The sequence below is a fragment of the Capra hircus genome, chromosome 28, assembly GCF_001704415.2.
Source record: "Capra hircus breed San Clemente chromosome 28, ASM170441v1, whole genome shotgun sequence".
Classification (NCBI taxonomy): Eukaryota; Metazoa; Chordata; class Mammalia; order Artiodactyla; family Bovidae; genus Capra; species Capra hircus.
This window is the reverse complement of record NC_030835.1, coordinates 5292533-5312849: the sequence shown is the minus strand read 5'-3', so window position 1 is coordinate 5312849 and position 20317 is coordinate 5292533. Positions and strand designations below refer to the sequence as shown.

Sequence of the window (20317 nt, the reverse complement as noted above, 5' to 3'; positions counted from 1 at the left end):
CGACTGCCTTCCTCAAGGAGGCTGGCTAGGTGTCCAGACCAAGCACCTGGAAAGCTGATCACGCCCAAGAACCCAGAGAAGATTAAGCTCAAGGGACGGACTTGCACCAGAAAAATCTAAAGAGGAAGTAAAGAGGCCAATGCAAACTGGATCTGCACGTTCACTGCAGGTGGACGAGGTCTGCGGGTCTTTGCTTAGTCCAGAACACTCCTGTCTACGGCGTTGTCCCCCACCTTCCCCCAGTGCGCCCACCATTGCTAGTGTTAATTACCAGGAAGCTGATCTGGACAGGATGGGGAGGAGGCAGGCAACTGAGGGCCAGTCTGTCTCCTGCCACGGCAGGTGGTGCCCGCTCCCTCAGCCCCTGTGCAGGTGGATATGGAGTCAGTTTGCTTCTCTGGCCCCACTTGTGTTCACATCTCTACACCAACCTGCCCCACTTAACATTTATCTTAAGAAGTTATCATTGGGACCTTGCCAGATCCAATTAATCTTTCATTTAATTTTAAATTACTAGCTATCTCCAGCTAACTCCTATTCAACCTTCGGGCCTCAGGTGCCACTTCCTCCGGGACGTCCTCCCTGGTCTTCTGGGTCTGGTCAGATGCCCTCCTCTACCCTCCTCCACCCCCAGAATATCCTCTCTGTCTCACTGACTGCCCTGTTCCAGCATCGCCTGCTTACATCTCAGCTCCCACGAAGACCATGCAGCTTCATGGGAAGGCAACATACACTTCCTCCTTTTACTCTGGAACCTGGCCCAGGATGACCTGGGGATGCGGTATGGGGAGGAGCATGCGTTGGTGCACAGTCGGCGCTGAAGAAAACGTAATGAATCACCAACTTTGTGTTGGCTCTCATGCCCTGAACGAAGCTTGAACCCCACCCCAGCACAGGCGTGGTTGGCACCTCCTCACTGACCATGCCTACCTCTGCGAGAAGAGATCCCTGTAGGGGCTGCCATGCTGCAGGGCGATGCCATAGCCCTTGCTGCTCACACTGTTGGCGATGACGGTCACAGAGCAGTCGTCATCTGTCAGAGCTGCATACTCCACCACGGCCACATCCCACAGAAAGGCGTAGTTCCCCTTCTTTGCCTGAAAGACCAAAATCACCTTGCGGTTAGGCAGGCCTGGCCTCCCGTATTAGTTTTGAGCAGCGAGAAACCTCAATGGTGGGGTTTGGGGCCCCTCCTGAATGGTCCTCCTGCCCAGTCAGCTGGCACAGCAAACTCTCCTATTTTCGGATCTGCAGAGCCCACCCTGGTTGATGCCACTCACTGTGATTAGACATAGAAGGATGGGATGCTGTCTCTGCACATCTCCAGAAAGACGTAGGTAAGGTGAGCTACATGTGGGCTCTAAGTTAGCCCCTGGTTTCAGTGGCATGCACCTGTTTCTCAGATTAGCAAGCTCACCTTGGAGACTGCACAAAGTCTGACCCCAGGGAACCGAAATTTCTTGATCAGCGATTTAGAGGGCTGCACAATAGTATTTATTTAATTTCCACTTAGAACTTGACTGATCCCTGCTTTAGGTCAACAAGGGAGACAGCCCTAGGATCAGTGTCCCTGAGTAGCTGCAACTTGGTATCTAAGTCACAGACTTGCTCTGCCTGGGGAAGAATCCATTAAGGATCGGGTCTTGATTGTTATGGTGCCACAAGAGTGCGCGCACGCGCGCGCACACACACACACACACACACACACACACACACACACACCCCTGTCGGTTCGCATTCACACACAAGAACAGATTTCTGGTGTCAGTATCTCTATATCCACACAACAATGGCAGATTATTCCATCAGGAACTTGCCTTCGGCCACAGCTCAGGTCCTTTTCCATCGCACTCATCCACAGCAGACGTTAAATTCTCTGCAAGTGTGTTAAGTTGCTTTAGTCGTGCCAATGCTTTGTGACCCTATGGACTGTAACCTGCCAGGTTCCTCTGTCCCTGGGATTCTCCAGGCAAGAATACTGAGTGGGTTGCCATGCCCTTCTCCAGGGGATCTTCCTGACCGAGGGATCGAACCCTTGTCTCTTACGTCTCCTGAACTGGCAGGTTGGTTCTTCACCACTAGCGCCACCTCCTGAGCCATAATCCTGACTTGGCCTGGAGTTTAGGCACTCATAAGGAATGCGAGCTGTTTGCTTTGTGGAAGAAAACACAAGCTAGACATTGTCACTTGGCCAGCTTAAAACAGAGCATCGGGTTCTTAGTGAAGGAAAGAGCCTGGTTTAATTCTCTAGTGGACAGACGTGTGCCCTCTTCTTTCCTACTCTAGCTCATACTAGATGCTAGAAGATCCCAGCCTGGGGTGGTGATGGGGCTGAAACATTGCAGGTCGAGCTGGGAAGCCACAAGCCTCATGACACTGTCAGGGGTACTATTCCACTTCTCTGCTTTTGTTCAATTGAGTATTCATGTCCACTGAGATTTTCCAGAGAATGCCATAGCTGCTTAGATGGAGTCTGTCAGAATTTTGCTTCTTTGGGGACCCTAAGTGCCCATGGACCATGGGGCATGCGTGCCCAGTTGTGCCTGACTCTCTGTGACCTCACGGACTGTAGCCCATCAGGCTTCTGTGTGCATGGAATTCTCCAAGCAAGAATACTGGAGTGCGTTGCCATTTCCTTCTCCAGGGGATCTTCCTGACCCAGGGATTGAACCCACATCTCTTAAATCTCCTGCATTGGCAAGCGGATTCTTTATCAGTTGAGCCACCAGGGATGACGGCTTATTTTCTCCTCAGGAATTTTCCATCTGAAGGATTTGTGGACAGAATGTGGTGGCCTCCCTTTGCCAGGAATAGCCATTCACACAATTGTGCCTGACGACCTTGTAAGAAATGGCACACACCAGGCCACCCACTGATGTTCACCTCAGGGAACAATCCAAATATTACCTCAGAGCCTCTTTCCTTGGCCAAGTCAATTTCAGGAGTCCCTAAAGGGCGTTGACCCAGGTTGCAAAATTACACTCATCTCTCTCCTTCCATATGGGAAGATAACAGTCTTTGAAATTTTTTTCCTGCTGGCAAACACGTTTTCTCATGAAAAGATATACATTTTCCACCTCTTAGTAACCGAGTTTCTCAACAAAATGTTGACTTATGACCTAATACTTGGCTTCCACCCAACTCTGGAGAATTTCATAACCCACGCTCACAATTCAGTGTGACGATCGGACCTTGCAATTTGCACGATTTCAGAAGGGCACGTCCTGCTGAAGGAAGAATCAAGATCAATCTCGATCCCGTGTTTCAAGTGATGTCCCAGAAAGGAGAAAGAAATAAGCTGGCCCAGCTCAAGTGGAAACTGACTCTGACAAGTGCCTGTTACGGCCATTTTAATGGGCCACTTGGATCCGTCAAGCCACGTGCATCTGTGGTTCCAGTTTGTTCTAAGAGACAGGTGAGCACAGATGCCTGAAGGAAGCTGCATCTATAGTCCTGCTGCCTAAGCTGACAATGCAGAAAGCATATGGGAGGGGTGCTCACAATGTCTCAGCTACAGAGCCCTGCTAACCGGGAAGGTAGTCAGGGCAAGAAAATAGAAGTCCTCTTTCTTGAGTTTCTGAATGACCACAGACACTCACTCTCCCTGTTTGGAAACAAGGTCTACATTTATTACCATATAACTTCTTCGAGAAGCATGTGGCTAGTTCCTAACCTATAGGATGACACCAGAAGAGGGAGGACCTGGAGAGCCTTAGGTGCCACATCTTATATGTGGGCCAACTCAGATGCTACAGTTGTAATGGGGCTTTATCCTTATAAAATACTCTTCATCTCCAACATCCCTTCCTCAGCATCCCAGAGCTTCCTGGGGCCTCCTTTCCTAGCCCCAGTCTCATGCTGTGTAAAATGCACCACCAAAACCTTCCCTGAGCTTCCCAAGTCCATCAGTTTCCAGGACAAATTCCCGGACCTTGCTGACAGCTCCCCAAGCTTCCTGGTGTGTCACAGCCCCTGTATGAGACAGAAGGCTTCTTAGGTAGGACCATACTCTCAAGATCACTTTGAACACCAGCTATAAGAAGCTCAAAACATGCCATCCATCACAGCTATATCCCCTGTATATAAATCCTCTTCTTGCTCCATGCAGAATGAACGCCCCATAACCTCCCTAAGACTCGTCCTTTAGGATCAGAATCAGTTTTCCAGGTAGCCCTTAGCAGTTATGTATCTATCTTTTTACTCTGTGCTGCTTATCCAAAATTTCTAGCCCCTCCATATGTGGGGTTCATCAAATATAACAAAAATCTGCCTCTGAGAGATCCAAGAGTTACCTCGCTTTCTCTCCCCTCCTATCTCAGGCTCATCTTCTGCTTTAAGTCTGAGCATCTCTACTCACGCGACTCATGGTCCCTCCTCTGCAGCTCAGCCCCTTATCTCACTGCCACTACCACTGCGAAGGCATTTCTGCCACTCCCCCTCCACCCTGCACCCTCCTCCTCCTCAACTCCATGCCAGAGACCTCTCACACTGTGGGACAGTTGTCATTTCCTATTTATATTAGCTACTTCTTTCTGTTGAGGAATTCCCTCCAGTCTCTTGGGGAGGCAGAAAGAGTACTGGCAGGAATCTAGTCTCTTCTCAACTGTGTGCCATCGGCTGTTTCTCACAGAGAAAGAAAAGGGCGAACCAGACACCCTCCTGCAGGAGCCTGGGAGTCCCCTGGTTACACGGAGCAATACTTCTACAGGGTGGCTCTTTTGTCACTTCCCGTTCATACGAACTCATCCTTTCCTGTGTCTCCAGGCCCTGTCCTTCCCCTACTTCCCAGGGGGCTCTGGGGAATTAACAGGAATGTTATCTGAGATTAGGAGGACTAGGCAATGTTGTTGTTCAGTTGCTAAGTCGTGTCCAACTCTTTGTGACCCTACGGACTGCAGAACACCCGACTTCCCTGTGCTTCTCTGTCACCTGGAGTTGGCTCAATAGGCAGTAAGCGCTTTACAAATAGATTATTGACATTCATCTTATAAAGCTTGGGAAAGTGGTACCACAGATTTGTATTTTGCATTAAAACCAAATAGAAACAAATACCAGATGTCATATCTTTAATGAGTCAGATGACCTCTGGCTGGCTTATGTACAATATTAAGTGTATTCCTCATTTCTAATCACTGACTGTTTTGCATGCATGTGAAAGGTAATTTGCCAAAAGATGGACAGGAATGGTACATAATGGAGTGGGATTAGTGATGATTCTTAGGACAAGTTGACGAAAATATTTTCTTTAACCTTGTGACACAGTCTATGCTATCACACACTACACAGGTACCCGATTCTGTCTCCATTGTCCTGTGTGTTCCCAGAGGCGCCTTTGCCTGTCCACAGGACACAAGGGTCTGCCAGAGCTCTCCAGCTTCTCGGCCACCGGCTCCCTGGCATGACCCAAACACTTGGGCAAGTCTCCCTTATGTTCCTGGCCTGCATCTAAACATTTGGCTTCATTTCAGTCTTTTTCTTTCCCTACAAGAAAAAGAAAAGGCATTTGGCTCACACACACAAGAACAGATGTGAGGACTCAGGGAAAAGAGGAGAGAACAGCTTTGACACTGGAGAAAGTCAAGGGCATCTGGGCATTCATTCCCAGGATGCCAGGACAGCAGCAGGTACACAGACCGCCCCTAGTTTGTCTCTCGGGAAGCATCTTAGCAAAGAGGATCCAAGAGCATCCCTGAAGCCGCTTCCTCCACCCACACACTGGTGCACTGCTACAAATGAACGGGGACCCAGACCATGGGGCCATCTGACCCCAGTGCGTAGAGCATCCTCCCTACATTTGCAGGAGCATGATCAGCCTATTTTGCTGGAGGAAGGTTGGGCACCATATACAGAGCCACAAGTGAGCTGGGATATTGGCTGACTCATCTCCAAGGCTGCACACTGGAAATAAAATGAGACCACATCGCCCTTCATTGCACCACTGATTCGGCCCTTTACAGAACTCACTTGGGGCACAAACTTTCCGAGACAACAGCCTTGGAGGCAAGAACTTCACAACACTCTTCTACTCCATCCTAACTGCATTTGGAAAGGGACAAGCAAACCCATAATCCCCCCCAAACAAGAATGTAGGTGCTACAAACATCAAACACAAATGCTCTCAAAAAAGAAGTGCTAAAGGAAATCAGGGATCTGCATTGCCAGGTCCAGGGTCACTATGAAGTACCTGCTGGATGCTGGGTTGTCAGAAACCTGATTCCTTTTCCATGGTATAATTCGGAGGAGCTGAACATGAACCCATTTTACAGATGAGGAAACTGAGACTCAGGAAAATGAAACGACTTGTCCCAAATGAATCCAGATAGTGAGTAGTAGAGCCAGGAGAAAGGCTGTCATTGCCATTCCTGTGGGTTCTATCACCAGCAGCATTCCCCTGGGAAGTGCTCAGAGGACCAGGTACCATAGCAGTTTCGCTAGTCCTCCATTTACACATCCAAGCAGGGCAGAGAGCAGAGCATGGGTTTCTTTGGCCCCAGGAACTGTCTTCCTCCAGCTTTAGAGGTGGTTCGTGGCATGGCTGACAGCTGTGAGGTAGGACACAGGAGCCTGTGCCATCCGCGGATGCGGGTGTTAGGGTGTGAGGGACGCCTTGGAAAGCTTATGCAGACTCATGGGCAGTAACTGTCCAGTGACACCCTTGACCCTCACAAAGCACCGCCTTGGAAAGCTTATGCAGACTCATGGGCAGTAACTGTCCAGTGACACCCTTGACCCTCACAAAGCAGAGCTCGGCATCCCAAATTTTAGCTCCTACGGTCATGTTCACAAAATGACAACACATTGCCACAGGGAGCCTGAATCCTGGCTACAGTGATCCATTATTATGCACTAGGCCAAATCACAAGGGGCAACAGTAAAATCTAGACCATCTACGGAGAAAAGCACAATTTTACAGTCTGCTCGTGGGAATACGGCTGCATATTTCTGGACCGGCAATGCGGTGGGGAGAGTCAAATGCTTTTAAAATGTGCATATGTAGCAAATGTACCCCTAGGGATTCACTCGAAGGAATTAGTTTCAGAAAAGATGTTTGTACAAAGAGTCTCAGGGCACTGTTTAAACTAGCAAGAATTGGAAACAATTTAAATGCTCAACAATTGAGAATCAGCTAGGTAAATGATGTGTTAGATGATGGAATATTATGTTACCGTTACTATGCTGTTTTAAAAGAACATACCCTGCTAGGAGGAACAACTACCCATGGGGAAGAAGAACCAACTTGGGTTCTGGACTCCAACCGTATGGATACGAACACCAACTCCATTTTTGCTGGCTGTGTGAGTGCCAAAAAGATGCTTAACATCTCTGAACCTCAGTTTTTTTCACTCTCCTCTTTCACCTTCATCTTTATGGAGAATCAAAACCAAGTATCAAACACTGTCTTTGGGTCATGCAGTCATGGGTGACTTCTGCTGGTTTCTTTTAGTCTCCGGTGCCTGATGCTTTCTGCAGCCCAGTGAACATTTCTTTTGTGGTTCCAGCTGCTAAAGAGGGTCATTTTAGTGATCCGGCCTCCATCATAGAGCACAGGGCAGTGAAAAGAGCAGGATCTGGATGAAGGCACATCCCGGCTCTTTGGTGAACCTACAGTGTGTGTGTGTTAGCTGTTCAGTCATGTCCAGCTCTATGCAACAACATGGACTGAAGCCCACCAGGCTTTCCTGTCCATGGCGTTTTCCAGGCAAGAATACTGGACTGGATTGCCAAGCCCTCCTCCAGGGGATCTTCCTGACCCAGGGATCGAACCCAGGTTTCTTGCACTGCAGGTAGATTCTACCATCTGAGCCACATGGGAAGCCTGGTGAACCTATAGACCTGGGGCTAATAATCACTTCCTAGAGGACTATTCTGAGGATGAAATTACAGGAGACAGAGCACTGTGCCTGGCACACAGAGAGGAACCAACACAAGCTCCTCCTTCTCCTCTGGCAGCCCCAGCTCGAGATTGACGATCAGTCCATCAACTGTCATTAACACATCTTTCCTCCCACCTCCACCCCTCCTGCCAATCATTCCTCCACCTTGGCTAAGTCAGCAGCATGCTCTGTGTGGGGTGTGTGTGGGGGGTGTGTGTGTGCCCGTGAGGATGTCTGGGCATGAACATATGCATGTGTGGAAGTTTGTGTGCACACACGAGTGTGCACGTGAGCACCACAGACCCTAGGGAAGCAGCAGAGAGCTGAACTCAGATAGAGAGTTCAGCACCTAGAGACCAAATGGAGTTTAGAGAAAGGAGACCTTCAGCTGGAGACATCTCGATGGTCTCTCAGCACAGAAGGAAGAGGCCTCCAAAATGATGTGAAAAGGTAAGGCAGACACTCAGCGGGACCCTAGGAAGTGTTCCCATGCCTCCTCAGGAGGCTGCAAGGAAACCTGCTACCCAAGGAGAGAAAGATAATGACCCTTCTCCTGGACCAGCCCTGGAGCAGAACCAACAGGCAAAGGAGGGCAGGCCCAGTGGAGAGGAGGGGTGGGGCGGGAGGAGACGGCAGCTGGGTTCTCCCACGATTCATGCCACGACTGCTTTCCTAAAGCGTCCACACGGTACAAAGTCAATTCAGCTCTTGGCTTCAGACCAGAGTGAACAGGATGGAGCTGACAATGAGATAACATGACCCAAGGGGCAGCAAGAGCACCTGGTGGGGAGACGTCTTGCGTGTGAATGTGTGTGTGGCCACGAGCACAGGCCTGGGCCCTGAGGTTTTGTCTTGGTGGTCAGTCGAGTGAGGCTGCCCCTTACCTGGGTGAGAGGACCAAGATGGCAGAGCCACCCCAGGGCAATCACAGCAGAGAACAGCTTCTGATGGCTAGGCAGGAGGTCTGCAAAATGATTTCTGCCAATGATTGCCTTCCCGCTTCTTGCACTCCTGTGTTCTAGAGTGACACAGAAGAGTCAGGAGCAGAGCTAGAGGTGGAGAGAACGCCAAGTCCTTTCTCAGGCCATCAATGCTCTCACCCTAACATTACCTTCTCTTAGATTCCTCAACTTCCTTTACAGAATCTTCAACTCCTTTTCATAGAAAGTGTTGCATGGTACGTGGGTGAGAGCAAGGGTCTGGAGAGGAGCAGAGCAGGCCTTTTTTCTAGTGTCCTTGGCCAGGCGCCTGAACCCTCTTTGCCTGAGTCACCTCGTCCAGGAGACAGGAGTAGCAATCCCCACCTTCTCACACAAAGAGACAGCACAGAAAGTGTCTGAGGCAAAGGAACTTGAACAATAAGACACTATCCTTGTGATCACGAAAATCATCACCTTACAACTTAAAGTTTGGATTCTCATTAAATGCAGTTGCCTCGGAAAAAATAACATTTGAAATTGTCCTCAGTCACCATCCTGGCAAATCAGAAAACCTGTAAGATGGGGTCACAATCTTACTCACTCACTATCATTTTGTAAAACTGGAAAATGAATCCAGACAGTCCTTAAGATCTTCTCCAGCTTTAACATCCTCCAAGTCTCAGAGAGTGTTCCCTAGACCAAGAGCTTCAGCATCACCAGAGAAATGTAAATTCCCAGACTCTATTCCAGACCCACCGAATAAAAGACCCTAGGAGTGGGGACCACCAATCTGTCTTAATAATCTCTCCAGATGACCCTGATGTGTGCTAAAATTGGGATCCAATGATAGAAACCTCAGTGAAATGAATTTCTGATCTTCTCTTGAGAGTAGGTTTACGAAGGAAAAGAATATTATGGCTCACTCTTGCCTGAAAAATCCCATGGACGGAGGAGCCTGGTAGGCTGCAGTCCATGGGGTTGCACAGAGCTGGACACGACTGAAGCGACTTAGCAGCAGCAGCAGCAGGGTCTTGAGCAAGGGCCCAAAATGGAAAAGGGAATCACACGGGGTTGAGACCAAGATCACTAAAAGCAAACATTAAAGGAAAGTCACACTTTCCTTTAATCTTCTTCCAGAAAATCATTCTACTTGATGCGTTCCCATCCATTCTCTTCCAAAATAGTTCAGGATAAACTTCCATAGTACAAACTGTGCCCATTTCTCAAGGAAATCAAGACTCAGAGAAGACTTCCCAAGACTATAGATCCAGCCCCTCTGGCACAGCATCATCCCAGGTCTCCTTGGCCACAAGTGGCCTTCCCTTATCCACATCAAAAGCTCAACATCAGGAGCCCCAGAGAGGCATCTAGACCTCCCTGAGCAGCTGGCTCCTATCAGATTGCCAGATTCTGGACAAACTTTGCTAATGATGTCCACATTCAGCACCTGACCTTATGGAAGCTTTATAGCTGTTTTCCCATTTAGGGCCTTAAGCACTCTAGGCAGAAAGAATCTTAGTGAACCAAGTACTGTCTCAGTGGGAGAAGGTTTCTCACATCTCCCAGGGAGGAGAAGCTGGTTTGGTACCAAGGAAAAAAGAAAAGCCCTAATTTGGAAGAATCAATAGCTCCTTCTTCAGAAGTCTGAAGTTGTACACCATCAGCAAAACTGGGGTCGTAAACAACCTTCTCAGCAGGCCAAAGGGACACATCGATTTTCAGTGGTTTGTCAAAACTTTAAATTGTCCCAACACCATGGTAAACAACAATCTGAGTTATTCCATGGGAAAGATTAAGAATTATGTAAAGAAAGTAATTTGGTTTGCTTAGATATTGAACAGATTAGGAAGAGACAAGAATACAGAATAAGAAAGGCCCATGGAGGAAAGGGAAGCAACCCAAGAATGCATGAACCCACGCAGCGCAGAGAACAGGCATCCCTGAGGTCAAACATCCCATGAAGAAGCCCCGAGACCAGGCCTTGAAATACTCCCCGTGTGCACAGAGGCATGAACACACACACACACACACACACACACACACGGAAGGATGCGAGCCCCTTGGCCATGCGTGTCCTTTTCACTGCCCTAGCACAATGTCTGGCATACAGCTGGTGCTCAATAAACATGTGTAAAGTGGTAAATGCAGAATCTGAAGGCATGACTCCTAGAATCTGAGAAGCCTGGGTACTTGACGCAGGCTGCACTGGCTATGTGCTGTCTGCCCCTCCCAGTCTGCCCTCCACCCTTCCTTTTCCTGCAGCGTCCTTCAGAGGCTGATTTCATGGAGAGTATCAGTGGTCGCCTTGGATTCTGGCTAAGAGTCACTTCCTAAGATTCAAGAATAAGTCAAATACTGATATTATTAAAACAACAATCATGCCAGTAAGTACTGTTCATTCAAGCATATGTTCTCAGACTTGAGAGGGCCTGAGGATCCCCTCAAAGGCATGTGCAAATATAGATGATTAGCCTCCCCTCAACATCCTTTCTCCAGCTTCTGATTCATTAGGTCTAAAGCAGGGACCATGAATTTCATTTCTACATGTTCCTGGATGAGGCTGATGCTAAAGGCCCAAAGAACACCCCTGGAAAACTACTATGTTAAAATTCACTCCACAAGGCATTGTACTCATCCATTCACATCACCTCTGGACTTCACAATAAATCTGGGAAGACCCAGTATTATTATTCCTGGTTTTTTCAGATGAGATAACTTTGCTCAGGAGTAAGTTAACTTAGCCAAGATCTCATCTCTGGCACAAACCCAGTTCTCGTTAACTCAGACCCCACGCTCTTCCCTGGATGCTATGTGGTCTTAACTGAGCACTTGACTCCACCGAGACAAAGTGCCAGTGAGACTTCATGAAGCTGCCCCTGAGGCCAGCCTGTATGCTGTCTGCAGTCACATCTTGGTGTTTCTTTAGCCATAAAGGGTCTTAGGGAACTGGCAACTCAGACTATAAAGGACGAGGAGGGAAGCAGTGAAATTGTATGTGATCACGATTCATATTAAAAACTATCCTTTAATTGGTTCAGAGACCATCCCTGCGGGGCTTATGTTGAAGAGCTGTCTCATTCTCTAATCCCATTTGTAGCCAAGAATTCCTTTATGGCCTTTGCTAAAATGTCAGCCTTGAGGGAGAGAGAGAGAGAAAGGCTCTCACAACAGCCTCTCACACTTTGAGGAGCCACAGAAGAGGTCACGTCCTGAGTGAAAAGATCCAAATGGACTCCCCTACCTCACAGAACCAGCTCTAAGCTCTGCCTATCAGGAGGTACAGCTTTGTAAAGTTAAAGAATCAGAAAGATGAACCACTAGAGGGGCTTGCAGGGGCACGCCCCCAACAGAGGACAACTGCATGGTCCAGGGACGCTGAGCACTCACTCCAAAGGGTAGCAATGCCTGCTCATCACATCCCCACATCACCAACTGAGGTCTGAGACCGGGGCTGCAGGGAAAGCTTCCCTTCCTGACTCCTTCCATGTGAAGATTCTTCAAATATCAGAAATACCAAATTTCACTGCTGAGAGTGCCCTTTACCAGGCTCCTCACCACTCCTGTTTCCTCTGTCTGAGCCTTGGGAGGCATGCTTTTCTGAGCTCTTACTGTTATCACTCTTCCTGATTTAAGTTAATCCACCTCTCATTTCTCTCTCTCTCTGCCTCTCCTTGTCCACTTCTGTTTATGTGTATCACACACACATACACACACACACTCACACGCTAAAATTTTTAAATTTAAGGTTCAAAGCCAATCTAAGTATCTCTATGTCAGAGAGTAAAGAGACTCCATCAGAGGTTCCCATCACAGTGGAAACAACTGCTTATACCCAAAAAGGTTTTTTGTTGTGTTTTTATTTTGTTTTTTAAACTGAAGAATAGTTGATTTGCAATGTTGTGAGTTTTGAGTGTACAGCATCGTGAGTTCGTCCTTTGTTTGGTTTTTGAAGACTATATTCCATCGTAGGTTATTACAAGATATCGGGGGTAATTGGCATAGTCCTTGTACTATACAGCAAATCCTTGTTGCTTACCTATCTTATGATGGTAGTTTGTACCTGTTAATCCCATACTCCTAATTTGTCCCTCCCCGACTCTTTCTCCCCTTTGGCGACCAAGTTTGTTTATGTCTGTGAATCTATTTCAGTATTGCACACATATTCATTTGTATCTTTTTAGACATTGCACATAAATGATATCATACAGCACTTGTGTCTCTCTGACTTATTTCACTGCACATAATATTCTCTGGGTCCCTCCATATTGCTATAAGTGGCGATATTTCATTCTTTTCATGGCTGAGTAATATTCTATTATATATGTAAATACATGGAGGTAGAAAGAGTGCAATAATCTTCAGGCAAATTGTTTAAACTCTGAGTTTTACATTTCTTATTTTCAAAATGGAAATATCACAAGATGCCCTCAATGGTGAAAACAAAGTGTATGAACATAATATCACACATAGTAATTTCTTAATAAATGTTATTTTCCCTCCCCTCTTCTCTTTCTTTGTTCTTGGACAAACAACATTATACCAAGAAAATGGAAATAAAGATAAGGTAAACAAAAACTGCCAACAATTTGACTGACACAATAAATCAAAACTGTTCTCACCAGCTACTGCTTCTGGATTTTAATGTAATCAAAAAACAAAACAATTCAGTTCAAAATACAAAAACTTAAGTCATAAAACTCAAAGTCATAATATTCAGTGGAACACATAGAATGGAATCAGCCCACATTTATAGCTAGCACTGAGGTGAAGTGTATGAGACCTGGGTACAAAGCAAATTACAGGGCAGAGGAAATCTGAAGAATAAAATCAGGTTTAGGGGGAGTGAACATCCTCCCACCCTTCTAATGAGGATTGAAAATAATCAGCGTTAGCATGATGGCGCAGATATTGGTTTGATTCCAGAGCTTACCCTACCAAATTATAAAAATCGCAAAAGAAAGTAATTGAAGATTTCATAACGAGATTTGCTTGGCAATGTTCAAAATCCAAAGCAAAGTAATTTTATAAAGGAGGCACAGAGGGGGCTTTCCTCGATCTTTGCACTGTATTATCCCAAACCAATCATCATCAAACAAAATTAAGCTGCAGGGCATTATGCGGGGACAACTCACTCAATCGTACGGAAACCTGCTTCAGGAGACCGACTGAACACCTGCCCTCCCACCCTTCCTCACCCCTTTTTGCTCTCCCTGCAACTAGATCCCAGCAGTCCTGCTCTTTCTTCTTGAAGAAAGATGCCCATGGGTGTATTTCCAAATACTGTCACTTATTTTTCACTTACTGATTATTTATTTTGTTGATTTTTAAAAAGATAAAGCATTTGGATGCCCACATGTGTTGCCGCTGCACCTACCACTAACTAGGCCCTAGGACAACACATGAGTAAGAGACAGGCCTGATGCGATGGAGGCTCAGAGTCCAGCCAGCATGCGACAGAGCAGGGCTCTGAGGATGGGGCGGCGTCTGATGCGCCTGGACTCTGGGAGGCACAGGGTGTTGGGGAGCCCCTGACCCTGCCCTGAGAAAGAAGGAGCTTCACTGGGGGTCAGGAAGAGCAAATGCTCCTGCTGAGGCCAGGGAGATAACCAAGAGTCAGCCTGGAAAACAAGGAAAGGGAAGACTTTCCAAGCAGGAGGATCCTGGGTGTGCAGAGCAGGGGAGAGGGGAAGAAACCGCTCAGGTTTCCTGTGATGAAGACACTAGGTAAGTGGAAGTAGGAGCTGAGGCTTCATTCCGATCATGCATCGCCTCCATATTTTGCAGCGTGTCACACAGGAGCTAGAGTGAGAAAAGTACAAAGCCTGGGTTCGATATTGACTCAAACTTGATTTTCAGAAGGTCTCTTGGCCTCTTTAAGCCCTAGTTTCCTAATTAATAAACAAGTTGTCTAGAAGTCCAGTTCAGCTAATTTAATGCCTGGAAAAATCTTCAATTCCCACCCTTGATCCATCCCAGGCCTCTTTAATGGTAGTCATTACTATTAAATTAACCTTCTGATTGTTCAAACACTGATGCAAGGCCCCAAAGGAAGGAAGGAAAACTCTGGGTAAAGTAAGAAAGGAAACACATTTTTTGAAATAACATACCATACTAAACCAGCCTTTGTTAAAGCTAACTCAGTTTAAAGAGGAAAGCATCAACCACACTCTTACATATTAACTGAGCTCAGCACTACTAAACGAGTTGCTGCTGCTAAGTCGCTTCAGTCGTGTCCGACTCTGTGCAACCCCATAGACGGCAGCCCACCAGGCTCGCCCGTCCCTGGGATTCTCCAGGCAAGAACACTGGAGTGGGTTGCCATTTCCTTCTCCAACGCATGGAAGTGAAAAGTGAAAGTGAAGACGCTCAGTCGTGTCCGACTCCTAGCGACCCCATGGACTGCAGCCTTCCAGGCTCCTCCGTCCAAGGGATTCTCCAGGCAAGGGTAATGAATGAACGAATGAAAAACTCGAATGTTTAAAGAGCAACCACTGCGTACTCATGTTTTTATGTACATCAATTCTGATTAATAAAACAAAGGTAGGTATCTAACCATCTATTCAGTTTCCTCGAATGAACCAAAATTCATGAATTTTGCCTAATGTAGGCCAAGGAAAAAGTGAGTTGAAGAAAAAGTGATTTCTTTTCCATTCAGTCCCCAGAGCAATAAAGCAAAATAAAGTCAAAATACGTATATACCTATATGAAGAGAAAGAAAGACATTTTTATAAATCACAATAAAGGATTTTAGAAAAGTAGAAAAATACCAATTTATAAAAAGACTTTTCCTACTAAAGATAAATCCACAAGGATTTAATGGGGAAAAAAAAACCCACTGAAGCCTGTATTCTTTTGATCCCCAAGATAGAATGTAATTTATTCAAAGCTGTGCTTCTGGCAATACTCAGTAATATTTTGTCGAGAGCTTTCAATGTTTATATCCTTCCTTGACACCATGTTTCTACTTCTGCGAATTTGACTTCAGGAAATAAATATAGTAACTGAACAACCATTAGGCAATAAGGTGCTCATTATAGTGTTATTTGTAATTTGTGAAAAATTGTAATAGACCCAAATAATACTCAAGAAGGAAATGTTTAATTTTACATATATTTGATGAAATATTGAGCAGCCACTAAAATGGTTTTTAAAGTTTTACAACAGTGTTAGAAAGTGTAGGATAAAATATATTTTCTCTAACATCATAATTATCCAAAATATTTACAGAGATTTGAAAAGACTTCCCAGAAATACAAGAGTTCCTAGAGTCTTATTTAGGTGGTTGAAAAATATATATTTGATTGGTTCTTTTCTGTTTATTTTTAGAAATATTCTAACCTTTTAAAAATGGTGATATTTAAATGATATATACTTTCAAATTATAAATGTATAATCTAATATTTCCTTTCAAAACCTCTTATTTTAAACGTTGGCATGGATTGGGGGATATTTCATCTAAGTGCCCTTGGAATTGGGTTGGGCCACAGATTTAAAGGGGCTTCCCTTGTGGCTCAGCTGGTAAAGAATCCTCCTGCAATGTGGGAGATCTGGGTTCGATCCCTGGGTTGAGAAGATCCCCTGGAGAAGAGAATGGCTACCCACTCCAGTATTCTTGCCTGGAAAATTTCAGGGATAGAGGAACCTGGTGGGCTACAGTCCAGGGGGTTGCAAAGAGTCGGTCATGACTGAGCAACTAACACTTTCACTTCACAGATTTAAATCATGTGAGGAAGGCTCAACTGTATTACAAGATCAAGACACTCAGAACTCTGCCGGAGACCCAGAGAAGGGGTTCTGCAGAGAGCAACTGTTAAACAACGAAAATCCCACTGCCGTCATTCTCCCACAAGGAAACTGTACATTTAGTAGAAATAAAAATGGGTTTTGTTCTCATGGTATTCCACTCTCCTTTCTGCCTCTCTGGTTTCCCTTATTTTTTCTATGTATTTTATTTCCTGCTTGTCAGTTTTCTCTCACATTCTCACATTTGTGTTTTCAAAACTGAAAAGGAATTGAGGAGTCTGGATTGTAATATGTAGGTACATGACAGGACTACCTTAGGAAGCTTTCCTAACCTCACTAAGCAGAATAAATATTTCATTTCTGTTCTCCTACCCTTTTCCACACTAAATCACAGCTGTTTTTTTATCCTTCAGAACTCAGTAGGGATACCTTGGGGAAAAAAAGCAACAGCTAAGTCCAATGCTTTATGTTCTGAACTCGATGCTAATGAAAACACAGCATATAAAAGTTCATGGAATTCAGCTAAAACAGTGCTTAGAGGGAAATGTATAGCTTTAAATACTTGTACTGGGCTTCCCTGGTGGCTCAGTAGTAAAAGAATACACGGGCAATGCTGGGGACATGCAGGAGATGCGGGCTCAATCCCCAGGTCAGGAAAATCCCCTGGAGGAGGAAACGGCAACCCACTCCAGTATTCTTGCCTGGAGAATCCCGTGGACAAAGAAGCCTGGCAGGCTACAGTCCATGGTCCCAAAGAGTCAGACACGACTGAGCGTCTGAGCATGAAGCGGAGCAGGACCATATGGTCCTTGCCTCTCCACCCTGTCCTCTGCCTGCCTTTTGCCAGTGGAAAACTGTAGTCAAAAAATAAGTTTAATCAGAGAAGCGAGAAATGCTGAAACAAAGGAAACAGTCAAAGGAGACTAAATCATAGTGATGTGGTCATAAAGAATAGTAAGGACCTTCAGTTCCTTCTCAAGAGCTGTAGATAATATTCTGAGCCACATCTCGTGAGCCGTCTTATAGATACCAGAACACCAGGCGGAGAAGTTGAGCACACGATAGCCACATCGGACCCAGGACACGAGCTGCCGCAGTTCCGAGAACCGACCACAAACAAATGGGAACAAACGGACCCGAAACTGACGATGAACTGTATCTAAACAACCAAGATGATGCCAGTCAGACCACTGATGCCCAATTTGAAGACGACTGTTCGAGATGACTGTGCCGTTTCTGCATGTAGCCCGCTCCCCACTCTGTTTATAAAAGCTCTCACCCCCTGCTTCCCAGGGGTGGGGGAGTCGGCCTTTGGACAGATGTCTGCCACCCTCCCCCCTGCCAGTTGCCAGCATCAGAGATAAAGCAAACTTTCCTTTCCACCAACGTGGCCTGTTTACTGGCTTTTGAGTGATGAGCGGCCAGACACCCCCATGCATACCTTTCAGTAACAAGCACAGACACAAGAAAAAAAATTACCAAAAATCTGAATCAATAAGATAAAACAACTGAGAAAAGTCAATAATATCAAAAGTTGATGTTTTAAAAGGAAAAACTATGTTTACATATTTAAAAACTCAACAGTGTAAGGTTATAACTTTCCTTCCAAATATCTATAGATTCAATGTAATAGCTATCAAAAATCTCAAGTTTTCTTAAGGAAACTGACAAGATGATTATAAAATTTAAATGGAAGTGCAAAAGTTCTAGAACTCTCCAAATATTCTTAGTTGAAAGCACAGCCTGATTTAAAGAATTATTATAAAGCTATAGTGATTAAGACTTTTTATTAGCATAAGAATAGATCAGTGCAACAGAAGAGAAAATCTAGAATCTAATAACAGACCAACACATATGCCCAATTGATTTTCAATCAAAGCATCTAGTCATTTGCTAATTAAATACAAGTATTTTAAATAAATGGTGCAAGAACATGTAAATATAATCTGTGGCTTCCCAGGTGGCTCAGTGGTAACGAATCCTCCCACCATGCAGGAGACATGGCTTTGACCCCTGGGTCAGAAGATCCCCTGGAGGAAATGGCGATCCACTCCAGTATTTTTGCCTGGAAAATCCCATGGACAGAAAAGCCTGGCTGGCTACAGTCCATGGGGTCACAAAGAGGCAGACATGACTGAACGACTGAACAAGCACTCGCGCACCGGAAATTCATGAAGTGCCTCATGTCCTCAGTCGCACAGCTGTATCCAACTCATTGAACCCCATGGACTGTAGCCTGCCAGGCTCCCCTGCCCATGGGATTTTCTAGGCCAGGCTGAAGCGGGTAGTCATTTCCTACTCCAGGGGATCTTCCCGACCCAGGAATGGAACCCATGTCTCTTGTGTCTCCTGCATTGGCAGGCTGGTTCTTTACCACTAGCGCCACATGGGAAGCCCACCAGAAATTCATACTGGTTGCTGTTGAGGTCAGGGGGAGACATTTCTAGAAAGTAACATGAGAAAACTTTTGAAGATGATGGAAATGTTCTACACATTTGGCCCTCTGTATCTGTGGGTTCTGCACTGTGAATTTAACCACTGTGTAGGATGAAAAATATAAAAAAAACAATTCCAGAAAATCCCAAAAAGAAAAACTTGAATTTGTTGCTTGTTGGCACTGATTTGCATTTCATTTACATTGTATTTACAACTATTTACATAGCATTTACATTGTATTAGGTATTGCAAGTAACCTTATAATGACTGATGATTATTTAAAGCATACAGCAGGATGCTTGCAGTTATATGCAAATACTACCCATTTTATATAAGGGACTTGAATATCCATGAATTTTGGTATCTGCAGTGTCCTGGAACACATCCCCCTCAGATACTGAAGGATGACTATATCTTGTTTTGGAGTGGTGATTACGCAATTGTATACATTAGTCTAAACCCATGAAATAAACACTTAATGTACATGAGTTTTATTGTTTGTCAATTATACCTCATAAAAAGACTAAGTGCTGTTTGTCTTCATATTTTTATCATGCTCTTTTTCTAATATACAGAAAGTGCTAAGGCAATTTGCTGACATCTACTCAATGTCAGCTGTACCACCGGAGTCCACACTGGACACTGTACCAGAGTGGAACCACTTCTGCACTGGTAAACACAACTAACCTGGGCAGGCTTGTCTTGGTCTCACAGGTAGCCCAGAGAGGTGGATTCTCTTGACCAAAGCCACCGATTAAATCTGGTGGAAAGTGGAACTTAAATTCACATCTCCAAGCTCTTAGGTGGAAACTATTCAAATTACATGTCTTGAATAGATGAATTAGCGAATAAATGGACAAAGAGATCATTGAACTTGCAAAAAGGATATAGTACCTTTTGAACAAGTGCAAAAGAATAGAGATGGATTATTATCCAATGTGAGTGTCTGAGAGGAATGAGGCATCTGGAATCCCCAATCTGCATTGACTTGGAAGCAGGAAAAGGACAGAATGTGTGTCTTGGGGCATGCCCACAAGGCCTACCGCTGCTAACAGAGTTGCTGGTTCCCACTGTACAGGGTTGCCTAGTTTGTATCAGCCCTTTTTGTTGCAGGTGGTGGGGGTGGGGGGGGTGGCGCGGCAGGGAATGGGGTCAGACCTGCATCAATGGTCCCTTTCATTGACTTGACAAAATCTTCCTGATCATTGAACCCAGCATCTCCCAAACACAAAGAAGTGTCATCCCAGATAAGCCTCTTCCTGCTCCTCCATAAGGACATCTACTATGTCATGGAATCAGAATGCTTCCTCACGTCTCTCCTTCCAAATGAGGGGCATCAAAATT

The 20317-nt window shown here is 45.5% G+C and overlaps 1 protein-coding gene across 1 annotated transcript in view; it reads right to left on the bottom strand.

Annotated features, from left to right (window-relative positions):
* Positions 1-20317, bottom strand: part of GRID1 (glutamate ionotropic receptor delta type subunit 1) — a 685893-nt gene that overhangs the window by 15551 nt on the left and 650025 nt on the right. The window contains 1 exon segment of the mRNA XM_018042611.1: positions 931-1097. Coding sequence (XP_017898100.1) covers positions 931-1097 — 167 coding nt within the window.